Source organism: Lonchura striata, chromosome 2, assembly GCF_050655825.1.
Source record: "Lonchura striata isolate lonStrDom1 chromosome 2, ASM5065582v1, whole genome shotgun sequence".
Taxonomy (NCBI): domain Eukaryota; kingdom Metazoa; phylum Chordata; class Aves; order Passeriformes; family Estrildidae; genus Lonchura; species Lonchura striata.
The window spans coordinates 154,591,098-154,608,444 of NC_140704.1; the positions used below are offsets into that span (position 1 = coordinate 154,591,098).

Sequence of the window (17,347 nt, forward strand, 5' to 3'; positions counted from 1 at the left end):
ACCCCAAAATATATCTTATTTATAAAATTTATTTAGAATATTACACATTATTAGAATTATTACACATTTATTTAGAATATTACACAATTTTTATTTTATTTATAAATCTGCATTCTTACTCATAGCTCCTAATCTAGGAGTTACGACCTGGATTTCTTACACTGAAAGGATTCCAGAAATAATGTAAGGGTGGTTTTGGTTCTGCATAACAATAAGAAATTTAAAAGCAGGGGATAAAGACTTGGATGAATAAATTGTTGATCTGTTGTGGAAATAGACTGAAAGGAGGTTGTAGTGAGGGGGGTGTCAGATATTTCTCCCAGGTAACAAATGACAGGATGATAAGAAACAGCCTCAAGTTGCACCAGTGAAAATTTAGGTTGGATATTCAGAAAAATTTCTTCATGGAAAGGGTGGTCAGGCATTGGAAAAGGTTGCCCAGGGAAGTGGTGGAGACACCATCCCTGGGAGAGATCAAAAAATGTGTGGATGTGGTTTGAGGATGTGATTTAGTAGTGTACATGGTGCTGGTTGATGGTTGGAGTTGATGATTTTAAGGATCTTTTCCAACCTTAACAATTCCATGATTTGATGATTCCATGGAAGCAGTCCAAGGTCATCTTCTGTGGCCACCACCATGAGCTGACCTGATGATAGCATAGTTTGCAGTTTAGCTAAATATGAGAATTATTTTCCTTTCTTCTTCTTAAAGCCATGAAGCCAAGGGATTATAGGGGGTTGCCGGCTTTTCTGTTTCACAGGGCTCTGTAGAGGAGCTGGAAAATGTCATCTTTTTAAAGGAAAAAAAAAACATACACAGGACAAAAAGACTTCAAATATGCCTTACAGAACAAAAAAAAATTTTAAAAAAAACCAAAAACAAACAAAAAAACCACCTCAAAACCAAAACAAGTAAAAAAAAATCCCTCGTGTTATTTCAAGTTCTGATCCTAACTAGATGCTGTGGGAGCCACCAGATTTGTAATTATTAAACAGCCACCAGAACTGGGTTTGGGTTGGAAGGGCTCTTAAAGAGCACCCACTTCCAAGCCCCTTCCAGCCTGGCCTTGGACACTTCCAGGGATGGGGCAGGAAGGAATATTTCCCTGAGTTTGTCATCAGGGGCTTTTGAACTGGTTTGGAATGTTGTGACACCTCACAGGGATTTCCACATTAATTTCTGATTTAGAGACTGAGCACACAAGGCTGAGTTCCTTTGGTTTCTCCATTCCTCCTCTGCCCAGGCCATGGTGTCACATTTTCTGTATGAAAATTCTGGCACGTTCAGGATTGTTCAGTGGAATATTGAGTGGGACAGAGGAATCCTTCTGGGGGCTCATCCCAATGAAACATCTGTCCTGTGGGAAAGAACTTCGGCAGGAGAACATCAGGATATTGGCTGTGGATAAATTTTTATCAAATTTCTCCCCCAACTCACCCTTCCATAAAACCACAGAACAGTTTGGGTTGGGAGGGACCTTAAAGATCAGGCAGGACACCTCCCACTAAACCAAGCTGCTCCAATCCCCATCCAACACAACCCTGAGTGAAGCAGCCCCTTGGAGACCAATCCATGGCACAAGTTTCTCCTTCAAGAGATGATTCCTGCATTTCAGTCCTTCTGGAGCAGTGCAGGAGGGTTGTAAAGAGGGAAAGTGCTCATTAATTCTCCACCAGCAGCTCTGGATTTGAAAGGCAGGAGGCAAACCCAGGAGGCTGATGATGGTGGGAAGTGCTGAGCTTCCTCTCTGGTGGGATGGCCTGGCCTGGTGATGAGAATCATTAGAGCTCAATGTCAGCTGCACTTCTGGTGCCTGAAAAGATTATCTCCAGATAATCTTCGGGGTATTTAGCCAGCCATATGCTTTATTTCAATGGTAATATCCATTTCTTTGTGCGTTTGAACATTGTTTATGTTAATTAACACTTCAGACTAGAAGCTGCATATGGGCTGTTCCTTCTTTTTCTTTTTCTTTTCTTTTTTTTTTTTAATGGGCCTAATTTGCAGATGGAAAGTAACCTTTTCCCCTGAAAATGCTGCAATTCAGTTTGCTGTGTTCATGAATTCACAGCTGGACAAAGGGCTTGCTTGTCACCTCCTTGTATATCTTTTCCTGTCCCTCTCTCCCATGCATACGTAAAAAGAAAATCCCAAATATTCCTAATTTCCTAAAATATCATTAATCTTTTCTTAAATCACTGTTTTCTTAATTCTGCTTCTGCCATTTCTGAAGAAAATCACCTCAAACATCTTGAGTTAGGGGTCTCTGAGAAATAAAATCATATTCCTGCTGTGGTTTCATTTCCTTGCATCAAGCAACTGGGTCAAGAGTGTGCTTTTTCTTCCTTTTCCACATTTTCCATTTTCATTGCTGTATTTTTTTTTCCTAAAAAGCTAATTTAATAATAGCTGCTACTCTGATTATTGATCCTTTCAGACTGACAAAATATTGTTCTGTTTAGTGCCAGGCCTGTGCTCCTGGGGTAGAGGGAGAAAAAGAGCCAGTGCCAAGTAAAACTTGTAAGTTAACTGAGTAATCTGAGTAGTGGAGCAGGAAGTTTTATGGTGGTTTTGTTTTTAATTTCTATAAAGAAACCAGGAAACTCAGCTAAGGGATGTGTGGATGTATTTATTGACTGCTTATTCCAAATATCAGAGCTCTGTGAGTGCCCTCTTATAGGTCTGTATCCATTCACATCTCTGTGTGCCTCAGTTTTCTTCTCATAGAATGGGTTGGGTTGGGAGGAACCTTCAAAATCATCTCATTCCATGGGCAGGGACACCTTCCACTATCCCAGGTTGCTCCAAGCCCCATCCAACCTGGCTTTGGACAATTCCAGGGATGGGGCAGCCAAGCTGGTCTGGGCACTCTGTGCCAGGGCATCACCACCCTCACAGGGAAGAATTGCCTTCTTCTATTTAGTCTGAATCTCTCCTCTTTCAGTTTTAAACCATTCCCTTTGCTCTGTCCCACCATCCCTTGTCCAAATTCCCTCTCCAGCTCTCCTGGAGCCCCTGGAAGGGGCTCTGAGCTCTCCCTGGAGCTGGACATTCCCAGCTTGGCTCCAGAGCAGAGTGGCTCCAGCCCCTGGAGCATCTCCATGGCCTTGTCTGGACTTATTCCACCCGATCCACGTCTTTCCTGTGCTGAGGACCCCAGAACTGAATTCAGCTGGGTCTCACCAGGGTAGAGGGGGACACTGCTCTCCCTTGACCTGCCCACGCCACGGGGATCCAGCCCAGGAGCCCAGGACACATTTGGTTTTCTTGGCTTTGAGCTAAATAAGGATGATGATGCTTGATTTCCTTAAATGAATGTAGAGAAATTGCTGGGCTGTCCTTTATTTCATTGGAACTTCAGATTTCGTTTTGAGCTACCTGGATTTACCAAACTTGTGGTACATTTCAAATTCAGAGGCTCAGAAGTGCAGGATTTTTCCAGGAGGTTTGGTTTTGCTCCAGTAAGCCTACACTGCCTCTCTGGATGTGTGAGATGTCTCTCAGGATTTTCAGCAGCATAAATGAGAGCTCAGCCCGTCTTTGAACCAGTGGATTGATCACAGAAAGGGAAAATTATCTCTTGGATAACAGAATGACCCCGTGAAAGAGTTTTGCTGGTTTTATTAAGTTCTTAGGAAGGTCTCAACTAAGCAAAGCGTGATCACTGCTTTGGTGCTGAGGGTGTCCAAAACATTCCAAGCAGCTGCAGTGTTAAAGATTGATTTAAACCCATATTAAGCTTAGTGTTTAATGAATTTCAACATTTACCTCTCTGGCATGAGATCCTTTGTAACTGCTGGAGCAGCCAATCAAAGATTTATTTTATTTTATTTTTAATCAGTCTATTTTTTTTCCAGAGCTGCAAACCTTTTCATGTCCCTTTCTCTTAGGAGCCATCCACTCTTCAATTCAGCCCCGAGGTCCTGCACAAACTGTGACTCTGACACACTTTTTGCAGAAATATGATTGCAGGGTTTTTCTTTGTGTCCCAGGCTATTGTGCAGAGCCAAAGTGTCTGAAAGGCGCTTTGGGGCAGCCTTTAGCTGGAAATGAAAATTGCTTTTGGGAATCCCACAAAAAGGATTAACTTTGACTTCATCTCTGGTTTGTTCTCCAAATTAATAATCAATCTGCCAGCTGGACCCATGCCAAGCACTCTCCTGGTTAGAGAAGGGGGAATGGTCCGTGTGAAACAAGAACAGTCAGAGAACCACGGAGTTGTTTGGGTTGGAAAAGGCGACTGGAGATTCCTTGTATTTCTCAGATCTCAAATATCTACCCCAATTTTAAAAACACTCTCTTGCCCGTGGCTCTTCCCACAACAAAAGCTCTAAATTTGTGCAAATTCCTGTTCAGAGCAGCATTTCTGTTTGAGCAAGTCCTTAAGCATGTGCTTAGCTCCTGCTTAAATCTACAAGACAGTGCTTAATTGCTTTTCCCCATCAAGTGCTCAGATGATGTTCAGAGTCATGTTGTAACATATGGTGAGACATTTTCCTGTGCAGCATCATTGGAATTACACCGGAGATAAATCTGACCACGGATGTTGGAGACAGAACCAACTTGTCAGGTTCCCTGCTCACCCTCCCCATACAACGTTTTTTTACGCCAGTCTGGTTTGGGGATTGCTACAATTCCTTTTTGACTGGGTTGTAATCACTCTGACTACACTCTCCTCTAATATTCTGCCCACGTTTTCCCTTTAGTAGAGTTTCCTCTTTCTTGCCTCCACTCTGGAGACCGCCTGGAAATAATTTTGCTCCCTTATTAGTGTACCTGGATTCAATATTTGTGAAGAACTCAAATTCTGCTTTTTCTTTGCCTCTGAGCTTTGAGCACGGATTTCCCAGCACAAACCCAGTGTATTTTTTTTGGCAGAATCAAAGGCTTTTCTACTGCTTTACAAATGAAACCTGAACCTACAGGCAGGCACACACGAATACACAAATGTTCCTCCCCTTATGGACCTGTTCATTTATAGCCCATTGTCCTGCAGAGCTTTTCGTCAGACCCACAGTGAATGAATTTTGCATTCAAATGTGAAAGATGCTCTTTTTCAATCTATCTGTTTTGTAATTTGAATTGCTGCCAGTGAAATAATCTTTAGATGGCAAAATCCAGTGATTGAATTTTGAAATTTGAGTTTAAGGATTTCAAGTCTGCACTGAACTGTGAGGCTTATGGTAATACTTGATGGTTGAACCAAACACTATCTGGGCAGGTATCTGCAACCAGAAAGACCCAAACTCCCTCAGATGTGTTTCCCTGGACCTTGGAGAAATCCCATGAGATCTTTCTTAGTGGTACTGAATGTAGGATCTTCAGCAGGTGATGCTGGACAGGCTCAAACAGTCACAAACCATGAATGGGACAACCCAAAATCACAAGGAATTATTGTGAGACCTCACCTGGAACAACAAATCCAACTCTGGGACTTCCAACATCAGAAGGACATGGAGCTGCTGGATGAGTCCAGAGGAGGCCATGGAAATGCTCCCAGGGCTGGAGCCCCAGTGCCTGAAGAGGCTCCAGGAGAACTGGAAAGGGATTTGGGATAAGGGAATGGAGTGACAGGATAAGGGGAAATGATTGAAAACTAAAAGAGGGGAGATTCAGACCAGACACAAGGAAGAAATTCACCAAGCCCTGGCACAGGTTGCCCAGAGAAGCTGCCCCATTCCTGGAATTATCCCAGGCCAGGCTGCACAGGGCTTGGAGCACCCTGGGATAGTGGAAGGTGTCCCTGCCCATGGCAGGGGGCTGGAACGAGCTGATCTTTTAGATCCCTTCCAACCCAAACCACTCCAGGATTCTACATCCACACTGGGAATCAGTGAGAAGAGGCTCATGGCTCTTCTGCCACATCCTCCTACCTCCAAATAGGTTCTCCCAACCCATCTCCAAGGTCCATCCCCAAAGGGTGCAGAGGTGTTTGTGTCCAAAGGGCTGCAGGGCAACGAGAAGAGGTAATTAGGGAGATCTGCAGCGAGGAAGGAAAGCATGAAAGAAAAGTTATTCTTCTGAGGATGTTAAAACCAGAGGAGTGGATATGCTCTTTGGAGCATTTGAGTGGTTTAATGACTGGTAATGACTAATTAATTAATAAGCACTGGTAGTAATGAAGGCCAGATTTTCATTTTCCATTAAAAGGTGTAGCTGGACTTATTCTGAGGTGATTTACACCAAGTTCCTGACTCAGCACATCCACATCACCCATCCTTTGTGTGATTTATAGCAGCTTTTAAAGCAAGAACTGGATGGCTTTGATCCAGTTGCTTTCTCTGAGTCCAACAGGATAAGTAAGCAGGCACCAGACCAGGTCTTTGAAGAGCAAAAGGTGGTTGTTTTAATTTTTGATTTTTTTTCTTGCCTTAATATCGCTGTGCACTTTCTGTGTGCATCGAGAAATGGATTTCAGGCTGTGCCAAGTGTGGCTTTGGCCCTGGATAGATTTTATCCTGATACTGCATTCAGTGCTGTTCTGTCAGCTTTTCTGCCATGGGAGTGTGAGACCAGGCACAGCAGCTGGGGAGTGTTATTTGTTTTCTGATACTTTCCCTGGGGTTTCCTGTTCTTGTTGGTTTTCTGATTTATTTTCCTGTTGTTTTTTTTTGTTTGGTTGTTTTTTTTTTCCTTTTGGATGAGGTTACTTCTGTTGATGTATAGTCTAGATCTGTCCTAGTCTAGTTTGAAAGCTGGTAAATGAGTAAAGCTGGGCTTTGGGATTGGCAGTGAGGTGAGGGCAAGTGTATTCCCACATAGGTTCCTTGGGGCAGGGGGTGTCTGTGTGGGGCAGTTTAGACAAATTTGATGCTCTAAAAATGTGAGATTTAAGCATTTCTATTTGTTGGAAAGGCTGCTTAAACAGCAAAAAGCTGAGGGATAGTTAAGGATGAAAGGACAGGCTGGAAGACCTGGGGTTGTTTAGTCTGGAGAAGGGAAGGCTCCAGGGAGAGCTCAGAGCCCTTTCCAGTGCCCGAAGGAGCTCCAAGAGAGCTGGAGAGGGACTTCGGATAAGGGCTGGAGTGACAGGACACAGGGAATGGCTTTAAACTGCCAGAGGGCAGGGTGAGATGGGATGTCGGGAAGGAATTCTTACCTGTGAGAGCAGACACAAGTTTTCCAGAGAAATTGTGGGTGGCCCATCCATGGAAGTGTCCAAGGCCAGGTTGGGTGGGACATTGAGCATCTGGTCTAGTGGAGGGTGTCCCTGCCCATGGCAGGAGGTTGGAAAAAGATGATCTTTAAGGTCCCTTCCAAAACCATTCTATGATTCCAAAACTCTATCATTAGGAGCCTTTTAAAAAGCAGTTTTCTAGATATCCTCAAACCCATAAATGAAAAAGAGCACTAAAATACCCTCAGCTAACAAAAAAAAAAACAGAAAACCAACAAAACACCACAAGCTAAATGCACCGATCTCTTAGAAAAAAAAAAAAAAAAAGTCTGTTATAGAGGGAAAGTAAAAGCTGCTGTGGAAATCTGGACAAAGGATAAATTGACGGCAAGCAATGCAAATTAAAAGCTTGAAAAATACAAGATTAAAAAAAAATAAAAAAGGAAAAGTGTAGGAATTTTTTGCTTCAGACCAGCAAAGATGAATAAAAAGCAAAATTCAGAGTCTACTAGACCCATAATAAATCCTGATGGTATTGGTTTGTTACTAGCTCGAAATGACAGATTTATTTATAATAATGCAGGAATTTCAATAAACGCCTGTATTCTGTAATTGGAAGAGAGCCTGGTTCCTTAATCCACATCTCAGCCTAATGAAATATTTTTCATTACCCCAGCAGCTGGAAAACCTGCTATACATCATCCAACAAAGTGAGATGTGAGCAAGAGTAACAAGACAGAGCAATTTGGAACGCGAAGGTTTTAAAAGAGCAGGTTAAGACTAATTTGGCATCATTGCTCTTTAGGAAAAGAAAAGTGGAAGAGTTCCCCAAATCTGGAGAGAGGAGCATGTGTGTGTAAGCACAGCAGCCTCACATCTGTCTTAGGCACAGTATCCATCTGAAATGGGATCCAAAAATTGTGGGTAATATTATGATTATAATTGAATAATAGCACGCTCATTAAAACAGAGGCATTAATAGCAATCAACTTATGGAAAATAGATTTTGTCAAGCTAAATTAATACTTTCTAGGAGAATGCAGAACTCATTGTTGGAGTCTGGGAATTTGTCATTATTTGTACACATCATAAATAAGGCATTTTTCTCGGTGACAGTGGATAAACAGAACAACTCAATAATGCAGATCTTGGAAATACGAGCAGGATGTGGAGGGGAGAATACAGAATTCAGATTTCCCATGAGACTGGCCTTGGATCTCTTGGTTCCTTCCAAAAAGGGTGTTGGGGGATGTCAGAAGGTGCATGAAAGTGAGCAAAGAACAATGCCAGGGTCTGAAAGTCTCTGAGAAATGATGTGACAGCTCAGAGAAAAACATGTGAAGAGCTGCTGATCCAGAGAAGACAGATTTATGTCCCGTGAGATGGATGGACAGAGAACCACGGGATCACAGAATGGTTTGGATTAGAAGGGACCTTAAAGATTATTTAGTGCCAACCTCCTGCCATGGGCAGGGACACCTTCCACTAGACCAGATTGCTCCAAACCCCATCCAGCCTGGCCTTGGACACTCCCAGGGATGGGACATTCAGACATTTAGTAGGGTCCAGACATTTAAAAATGGGGATGAACAGAAAAAAAAAAAAAAAAAAAAAAAATCACAGTTCTGTGTATTACCTACAATCTTCTACAGTAAAATTAATTTAGGTTTTTTTATGATTTTTTTTTTTAACTATGAACAGTGCTCTAACCCAAGCCAGAAATAATTCAGAGAGGCTCAGTGTCACATGCTGAACAGGATCTGAGTGGACAGAGAGCAGGACGTGCTGGTGCTCTGTCACCCAGGCCACGGTGGCACAGGGACGTGGAGGGAGGCTCGGAGTCTGTGTGAGGAGCAGGTCAGAGCCTGCACCGTGTCAAGACCTGCAAAGAACTTGCCTGTGACTCAGGGCAGGTCTCTGGAGCCAGCAGCACAGAGCTGCCCAGGCCATCTGTGGTGCACCCAAGGCTGCTGAGCAGCTTGGCTCCATCTGGAGCTGCCGTGGGCTCGCTGCTGGCCTTGCTGCCAGATCCCCTCCTCTGAGGATGGTCAGCTGGGGACGTGGGACATCTTTCCCCATGTCCCTTCAGTGGAGGCAGATGGCCCTTTTGTTGTGCCTCCACGTCCTGTCTCAGGCTCCTGTGAAGCCCAGGTTATGCACAGGGATGCTGACCTTCTCTCCATCTACTGAATTTCTGCACCTGCTCTCCTCATCTTCTCTTCCCTTAGCGACCATATCCCAGGAGATAGGACTGGAAAAGACACAGAGGCAATGGGTGGAAAATGACAGCAGTTTTTGGGTCCCCACTGTCCCAGCACATGAGGTGGAGCAGCAGATTCCTGTTTTCCCTGGCTTAGCCCCTTGTGCTCGTACAGAGATGGGGCTGCAGTCATTTTTCCCCATGGAACCACTCCACCTGTGGGATGGAAACCATGGAGACTTTTCCATCTATGGCCCCTTCCCCATTCTGCTGCTTTTCCCTGGGCAGAAAGGATGCCAGGAGAAAGCAGGGATCTGTCCCTTTGATGTCTTCAGGTCCCTCTGGCCGTGAGGGAGGAACATCCCTGCCCTGCCCAGAGCTCTGGGAATGTGGGAAAGGGCTCAGGAGGGTCCTGGCCTGGCCTTTGGAGAAGGAGCAAGGCGGGGGTGAAGCTGTGATTGGGGTTCCCATGCCTGGGGGAGGTTTATACACATCCACATGGGGTATGGAGCAGGGGGCTGGGGGTGTATGGGGTGAGAGATAGAGCTGTGGGGGACTCAGGTGTGTTTTAGGTCTATAGAGTTACATCCATAAAAGGGATTTGTGGGACAGGGCTGTAGGGATGGGGAGGTGTGTTCAGGTTGTGTAGAGACAGGGCTGTAGGATGATTTATCCATGTGTCCCACATGTGGATCAATATGGTGGGTGTCACGGGGCTTGAGGGTTGTGCATGCACATGTTGGGGTGGAAGTTGTGCATAGGTAGATGGAATGAATGAGGCAGAGCTGTGGGGTTAAGGGTGTGCATATGGAACAAGTGGGACAGGGACGCTTAAGGAAATGTGTATGGCACATGTGGGACTGGGCTATGTGCTAAGAAATTGTGTATGGGATATGTGGGAAAGGGATATAGGGTTAAGAAGGTGTATATGGGGTATGTGGGGTGGGGTCGTAGGGTTAAGGTCCATGTGGGATAAGTAGGACAGGGCTATAGGGTTAGAGGGTGTATATGGGATACGTGGGACAAGGCTATAGGGTTAATATGGGATATGTGGGACAGGGCTATAGGGTTAGAGGGTGTATATGGATATGTGGGGCAGAGATATAGGGTTAGGGAAGTGCATATGGGATATTTGGGGCAGGTCTATAGGGTTAGGGAGGTGCATATGGGATATTTGGGGCAGGTCTATAGGGTTAGGGAGGTGCATATGGGATATTTGGGGCAGGGATATAAGGTTATGCATCCTTGGGGTGGCTGTGTGGGATGAGGCTGTGCAGTTACGCGTGTACACGTGGGATAGGTGCGCTATAGGGTATGGAGGGTGCATATGGGAAATGTGGGACTGGGCTATAGGGTTAGGGCGATCGGGCAGCCCGGGGGCTGCAGGGGACCCTTCAGACGTGTGGGGTTGATGGAGAGGTCACAGCGGGGCGGGGGAGCCGCGGCCGGACCAGCAGCAGGACCGGGATGGAGCCGCAGGTCCGCTGGGAGGGTTGGTGGGATGGGGGCGGCGAGGGGGGCGCGGTGCCCGCTCGCCGCCCGCCCTGACGGCCGCTCTCCCTCTCTCCCCGCTCCGCCGCCCCGTCCCTCCCTCCCTGCTCTCCTCCCTCCAGCAGAGCCTCCGCCTCCGCCTCTCCGCCCGGCGCCTGGTCCTGGCGCGGCTGCCGAACGGTCCCGCTCGACGCCTCCCGGACCAAGTGCCTGTGTGACCGGCTCTCCGCCTTCGCCATCTTAGCCCAGCTCAGCCCCGACATGGTGAGTCCCGCCGGCGGCACCGCGGAGGGAGGAGCGGAGGGGCCGGGGAGGCGTGGGGACACGCGGGGGACAGGGCGGAATGAGCGGCGGCCAAGGGGACGCGCCCGGGATGCAGCGGAGCATCCCCGGTGCGCGGCTCCCGGGTACCGCGGCGGGGACAGCTCCGAGCGCCGCCGCCGCCGCTGCTGCAGTCCGGTGTCACCGGGACCGTGGCGACACAGCGTGAGGCTTTGCATAACCCTCCCCCTTCCTTCCCCGCCGTCCTTCCTCTCCCCTTCCCCCCGACCCTGAGCGCAGCCTTGGGGACGCGCACGCACGGACATCGGCGGTGCTGCCGCGCTGCTCCCCGCGTCCTCCCCATCCATCCTTCCATCCCTGCGCTCTGCCTCGGGACGTGAATCCCGCTCAATGTGGGGAGCCACCGGCCCCCGCAGGCGTCTTCACTCCCGTGGGCTCCCCACGCACGGGATCTTCGCACGTGGCTTTTTTTGGGGGGCGGAATCGCCCCGCTCCGCCTCCCTCCCCACCTGTCTCCATCCCCGCCTCGGCGTCCTTCCCGCTTCCCCACGCACTTTTTGGGGCGTGTGTGGCGGGGTTCCCACTCTGGAATCGGGGAGCGTTGTGAAGGAGGGGAGGAGTTGTGAAGTTTTGGCCGCTTGTCGGGGACACGAAGTCGGTGCCGCGTTTCGGACGGAGCCTCCGGGAAAAAAAAAAAAAAAAAAAAGTGCGAGATTCCTAGAAATTATCGCTGGCGGCTGCACCCTGAGTCAGAGCACGGGGAGGGTGCCAGGGCACTAAAGACGGCGCTGGGGTGGTCAAAAGACGCTTCACAGGCTCTTCTCTTCCACCTTGTGCTTTTGAATTATTCTTTCCTTCCTCTTTTTTTTTTTTTTTTTTTTTTTTTTTTTTTTTAAGTAGTTCATCCCTTTTTGGACAGTTCCCAGGTTCACAGAGTGAAGCCACCCCCTCCTCCACCTAAAGCTTCTCCATCTGCCTGGGCACTGGGAGTTACTGGGCCCTTGCAATTATTTACTAATTATTGCTTGTTAAATGCTGGCTTAATTTGGCAGAAGGGGAGGGGAAAGGAAAAAAGGAAGGGTGAGCGTGGTAAAGGGAGAGGGGGGATCACATTTTCCAAGATGAAGGTTTGGTTTATTATTAGAAACACTAATGTATTTGGTCCACTAGTTACCATGGAAACAACATCTGCACTGAAGTGGTTTTAAAGACACAGTGTTGGTTGTGTTTGCCTGGGCCCCGAGCAGGCCCAGCCACCACAGGGCTGGGAAACGGGCTCTGGGCTCTTGGGCAGAGCAGCTTTTGAGGTCCTTTGGACAGAGGCACCAACTCTGTGGGCTCAGGTAGAGATATTCTGACTGAAGGATGCTCAGAGGTACGACTGGGAGCGTGTTCCCGCTTGGAAGGGCTCTGGAAGCAGCTGGCTGCATCCCTGCACCCAGTCTTCTTCCATGGGTTGTTGTTTCCTTGTCCTGCCACCATAAACCAAGCAGGCAGGGAAGCAGCTGCTGGGCTGGTGCTCTCCAGGAGTGTTTCCAGCCTTCTCGGGGTGGACAGGGTGATCTCAGGTGAGCCAGGTGGGATTTGTCACCTGCCCTGGGAGCTTGCAGGGCTGTGTGCTGCCAGCAGCCGGGCTTCACCCTTCACCCCAAGCTCCAGCAGCTTCAGGGTCTGGCTCCAGAGGTTGTGATCGATGAGTGAGCCTTGCCCTGCGTGGGAAGGACTCCAAGATATCCTGACAAAGTTCTGGGGTGTTGTATGGCTGGGGAAAATAAATTTGGATTTCTGCTGCAGGGAGGTTTCTAAGGCAAAGCCTGAAATGAAGCCAGCCCAGATGTGTAGCTGAGCTGCTGGTGAAGGTCCTCTGCTGATCCATCTTCTGGAAGTGGGCAGAGGATCAGGCAGTGTGGGAAAAGCAAAGGGAATCTTTGCCTTGGCTAAAGCAGAAGTTTCTCTTATGTAGATTTTATGATCACACACTACTTGGGATTATTTAATTAAGCAGCCTGGGGAAAAAATGGTTAATTTGATGTGGCCAGATGCTGCTGCTCCATCAGCTCCAGGTGTTTGTGTTATCCGGATAACACAGGAGGGTGTCAGTCCTTTACCATCCCTGCAAGTATTTTTGCATTTGAGAGTGGGCTTGGCTGCGGGAGGATACAGCTTCCTTCGCCCAGACATGTTTTATTATATCTGCAACTAAACTCGCTGTGCTCCTTTGGGGTTTAGGCCTAAAATTGCTTCTTTTGCCCTCCTTCCAACTCCTCTGGTTGCTGGTTGGGTTATGGTTTCCCAGCTCATTTTTTCCCAGGCTTGAGTCCACTCATGAGCATCAGGATGAGTCCTTTGGCTGGGTTTGGGGCAGAACTGGAGCTTGGATATCTCCAGAACCTCCTGACTGAGCCAGTCCAAGGGTTTGATGATGATGGTTCAGCCACCACCCTGGCTGAACCAGCTGGGACCCGTCTCCTGCCTGTGCCTGCCCTGTGAGCCAGCATGGCTGTGCTCATCCAGCTCCTCATTCCCTCGCTTTCCTCCCCAAATCTCATTTTGAACAAGCCCACGTTGCCTCCTGTCCCCAGAGGTGGCATCTCGTCATCGTTGGTGTCTGCGGTGGTGACATTTATGGTGCAGTTTTTCATGTGCCTTTGGAGCTCTCAGGACAAGAAGCTCCGTCCGCCTGTGTCATTAATATTATTTATTGCTATAAATCTCCCTTCTGGAGCCTTTGGCCCTGGCAGCTTGAAATATTTGTAACCCTGGTATGGGCACAGCTCCTTTGCAGTGAAAAAAGACTTTTGGGACGAGTGTTGCTGCTGATTCGGACTGGCCAAGGACAGTTTGCCTGGGCTGGGACCTGAGAGTTGCTCCTGTAGTGGGGAAAGGGAGCAGTTTTCCTTGATTTCAGTGAAGCTGGAGGCTGAAAGTGCTGTGTTTTGAGTCAATTTGGGAGGCAGACATCCCTAAACTGTGATGGAGCTGTTTGGATCCAGCTCAAAAGCTGGAGTTCAGATTTGTGCTTGATTTCCCCTGCTACCTCCACTCGACAGAGGCAGCCTCATGCCCTGCTTTGGCACAACTGCTGTTTGACCATCGTGAAAGATTAAAACCTCTTAAATTAAGGAACACAGCATTTTGGGACTGTCTTTTTGTTTTAGCTTTATACCCTGCCTGTTTTGGAAGGGCAATGCCTGTGTTGCTACACCTGCACAGTAGCTGTGCTAACAGAGAGTGAGGGCAAAAGGAAACCACAGAGCTGCGTGTGAGGCTTGTGGTGGTGTTTTTTTCATTATATTTTGGCAATTTTTGGAGTAGAACAGGAGCCTGAGGATGAGCAGCAAAGCCTTTCCCTCTATGGTTGTCTCACCTGAGTTTGGCTCATGTTGTCTTTGCTGCTTTCCACCTTGTGCTTGGCCTTTGTACAGTCAATCAAGCTTTAAAGCGTGGTTAAGCACAGCTTGGATGGGGTTTGGGGAAAGCTGGTCTGCTGGAAGGTGTCTCTGTCCATGGCACGGGGTTGGAATTGGATGATCTTTGAAGTCTCTTCCAATCCAAACTGATGGATCTGTGATTTGTGCAGCCCTTAGGGCTGGAGTAAAACTTGACAAATACATCTCTGTTGTCTCTCCCCCTCCTTACTGGTCCTGCCTGCAGAAAACTGATGAGAGAGGCATCTGAGCTCTCCTCTCATTCCTAGACTCGATAAAGATTCAGAGTTGGTGGCAAGAATTTGTAGGGGTCCTGAGTTTATTATGTCTGCGCTGAATTTTTGGAACATCTCTCCTCCTTGTTGGTGTTTTCTGACAGGCAAAACCAGCAGCTGTTGAGTTTTGTGGGGTGAGTGCTGGCCAGGCAGTGAACTGATCTGTGAGATGAGAGAAAATGACCTCAAGTGATGCCAGTGGGGGTTTAGATTGGATATTAGGGAAAAAAGTTTTCAAGGAAAGGGGTTGTCAAGCATTGGAACAGTCTGCCCAAGGAATCAGTGGAGTTGCCATCCCTGGAAAGTGTTCAAGAAATACGTGGATGTGGCGCTTGGGTGCTGGGTTGATGGTTGGGCTTGATGATCTCAGAGATATTTTCCAACCTTGATGATTCCAGGATTTATATCCCAAGACATTGCAAGAGGCTTTGTTCAGTGTTATCTCCAGTTTGCAAGAATGGGAACCACCTTTCCTGGTGTGCTTCTTACCCATGGGTTTAAAGCTCCTCTCTAAACTCACAACATTTCTTTTTTTGTCCCTCAAAACCTCTTGTTTTGGGATGGAAGGGACCTTCAAAGATCTTGTTGTGTCCTGAGGATCTTCCCCCTAAAAAGATTGTCCTGTGCTGCAGGAGCTCTATGTACTTCATGCACAGTGCACACACACAAGGTGGGTTATTTTAAGCTCCTTAAATTCTGTAGGGCCTCTCTTCCACAGAGAGGAGATCCAGGTTTCCCAGCAGAAAAAAAAAAAAAAAAAAAAAAGTAGATGTTATGAATCAACTATTTTGTAAGGGTGTAGCAATTCTGACAACATTTTGATGGAAAATTATAGCAGTTTTATTTAGATGAGACTGGAGAACTTCATTTGGAAGTGAACACTTTAACATTTATATTCTTCCGTCATTTATCATGTGAAATTTGGAGTCTGGATGAGAACAAAGCCTTTTGCATACTTTGAGAACTGACAGTTCTCATGTTCACAACAGTTTCCAGGCTTAGTTAATATTGGTTCTGCTTTTTCTGCAACATTAACTCTTTCATTTAAAAATTGGACTTTTCTGAGGAAGGGAAGTTTTCAGTTTTGCCAGGCTTTGAGACATCTAACTCTGGTCAGGTTGTACAGGGGTTTAAGGAAGAGTTTGATATATTTGGGGGTGTTGTTGAGGCTACAGCCAGAGCTTTTCTGTGCCTGTCAGTGAAACTGTGACCTTGAGCTAAACACTTCCTTGCTTTCTGCTTCCTCTTCTCCAGCTGCAGCACCCTTGCAGGTGACAACCCGGGCTCTGTGCATCCACATTTGCACAGTGCCCCAAGCCTCAAGGGTGCTCCAGGAAGCACCAAGTGCTGTCATTTCCCTGACAGAGCTTTAGGAGCCTCCTCCTGCCCGCTTGGCAGGAGCTGTGCCAGGGTGAACATTGCTGAGCCACAAACATTTGAGCTTTTGAGGTCCAAATCCTCTGCGAGCTCCCGCGCTCGCGCTGCTGGCACCTCTTCCTGCAATCACCCCGTCCTCTCCAGGATGCTGCTGTGGGTAGAGTGTCTCTTAGGAGCTGATTATGCCTCTTGAGCTGGAAATGTTGCCTAAGATTTCCTGGGGATTTGTTCTGTTGCCACTGAACTCTCCCTGGGTGCGGAGATGCCAAGGTGGGAGTGGCAAAGGGTCACACTCCAGCTGGACTGCTGCTCGTCCCAGGAGAGCTCCGTGCTGGGATTGGGGAAGGATGTGGTCTAAGTGCTGCTGGGGATTTCTGGGCTTTGCCCATCTCCTGCTCCACAGCAGGAGCAGCTGCTGTTTGCTCTGGGGTGCTTTTCCCTGAGGTCCGTGGCAGCCTGTAGGAGCAAGCTGGTGATCCTGTAAATCACGGGCTGCTCTTTGCTGTGCTCAGCAGGGAGGCTCTTTTCACTAAATCCAGTTTAGCCCTCCTGAGTTTCAGCAGGCGTGGATAGAATGGAGAAGATAGAGTAGAAACCAGCTGGACAGACAGTTTTCCCCTCCTACTCTCTCTCATAATGTGATTAAGGAGGAGACAGGATGTGTGATGCTTTTAGGGGGCCAAACGGGCCAACCCACGGTCTAACCCCTCTGGAAAGAAGTCCATTATTTTTCCAAAGTGCCCTCTTAACAAAAAGCACTGGATTGTGTCCCTACATTTTTGCTTTGCTGGAAATCACCTGGTTTTAAAGGATTGCTCTGTCACTGACGTGGGGTCTGTCAGTTTGTGTTGGCAGAGTAAATTCGGGCTAAATCTCATTTGAGTTTGGAGAGGACCCGGAGTTATGATTTATGTTGGGTTTTTAGAGGAAGAAGATCACTGACAGAGCTTGTGGTGTGCTCCAGGTGCCAGAGGCAGCCTGGGATTGTTATTCTGTTGGGAGAATTGACTGGAGATTGCCACTGCTGCGTGCTGTACACAGATATCTAATAAAAGATCCCATTAGCAAATAAGTGATTGATATTGGAACATACACAGGCAAGGCATGAGAGACGAGTGGGATAGGAATTCCCTCTCAGCGCTGTGCTGTGCTTCTAGCAGAGACAACACTTGAATA

General features: G+C 47.5%; 1 protein-coding gene across 16 annotated transcripts in view; it reads left to right on the forward strand.

The window, feature by feature from the left end:
- ADGRB1 (adhesion G protein-coupled receptor B1) overlaps positions 1 to 17,347 on the forward strand; it is a 283,024-nt gene that overhangs the window by 184,405 nt on the left and 81,272 nt on the right. For 14 of the 16 annotated variants that reach the window (XM_085572623.1, XM_077781806.2, XM_085572630.1 and 11 more), the window contains one exon: positions 10,932 to 11,073. In XM_085572623.1, the coding sequence (XP_085428749.1) occupies positions 10,932 to 11,073 (142 nt within the window). The remainder of the gene's footprint in view (positions 1 to 10,931; positions 11,074 to 17,347) is intronic. The other 2 variants (XM_085572625.1, XM_085572637.1) reach the window with 1 other exon arrangement.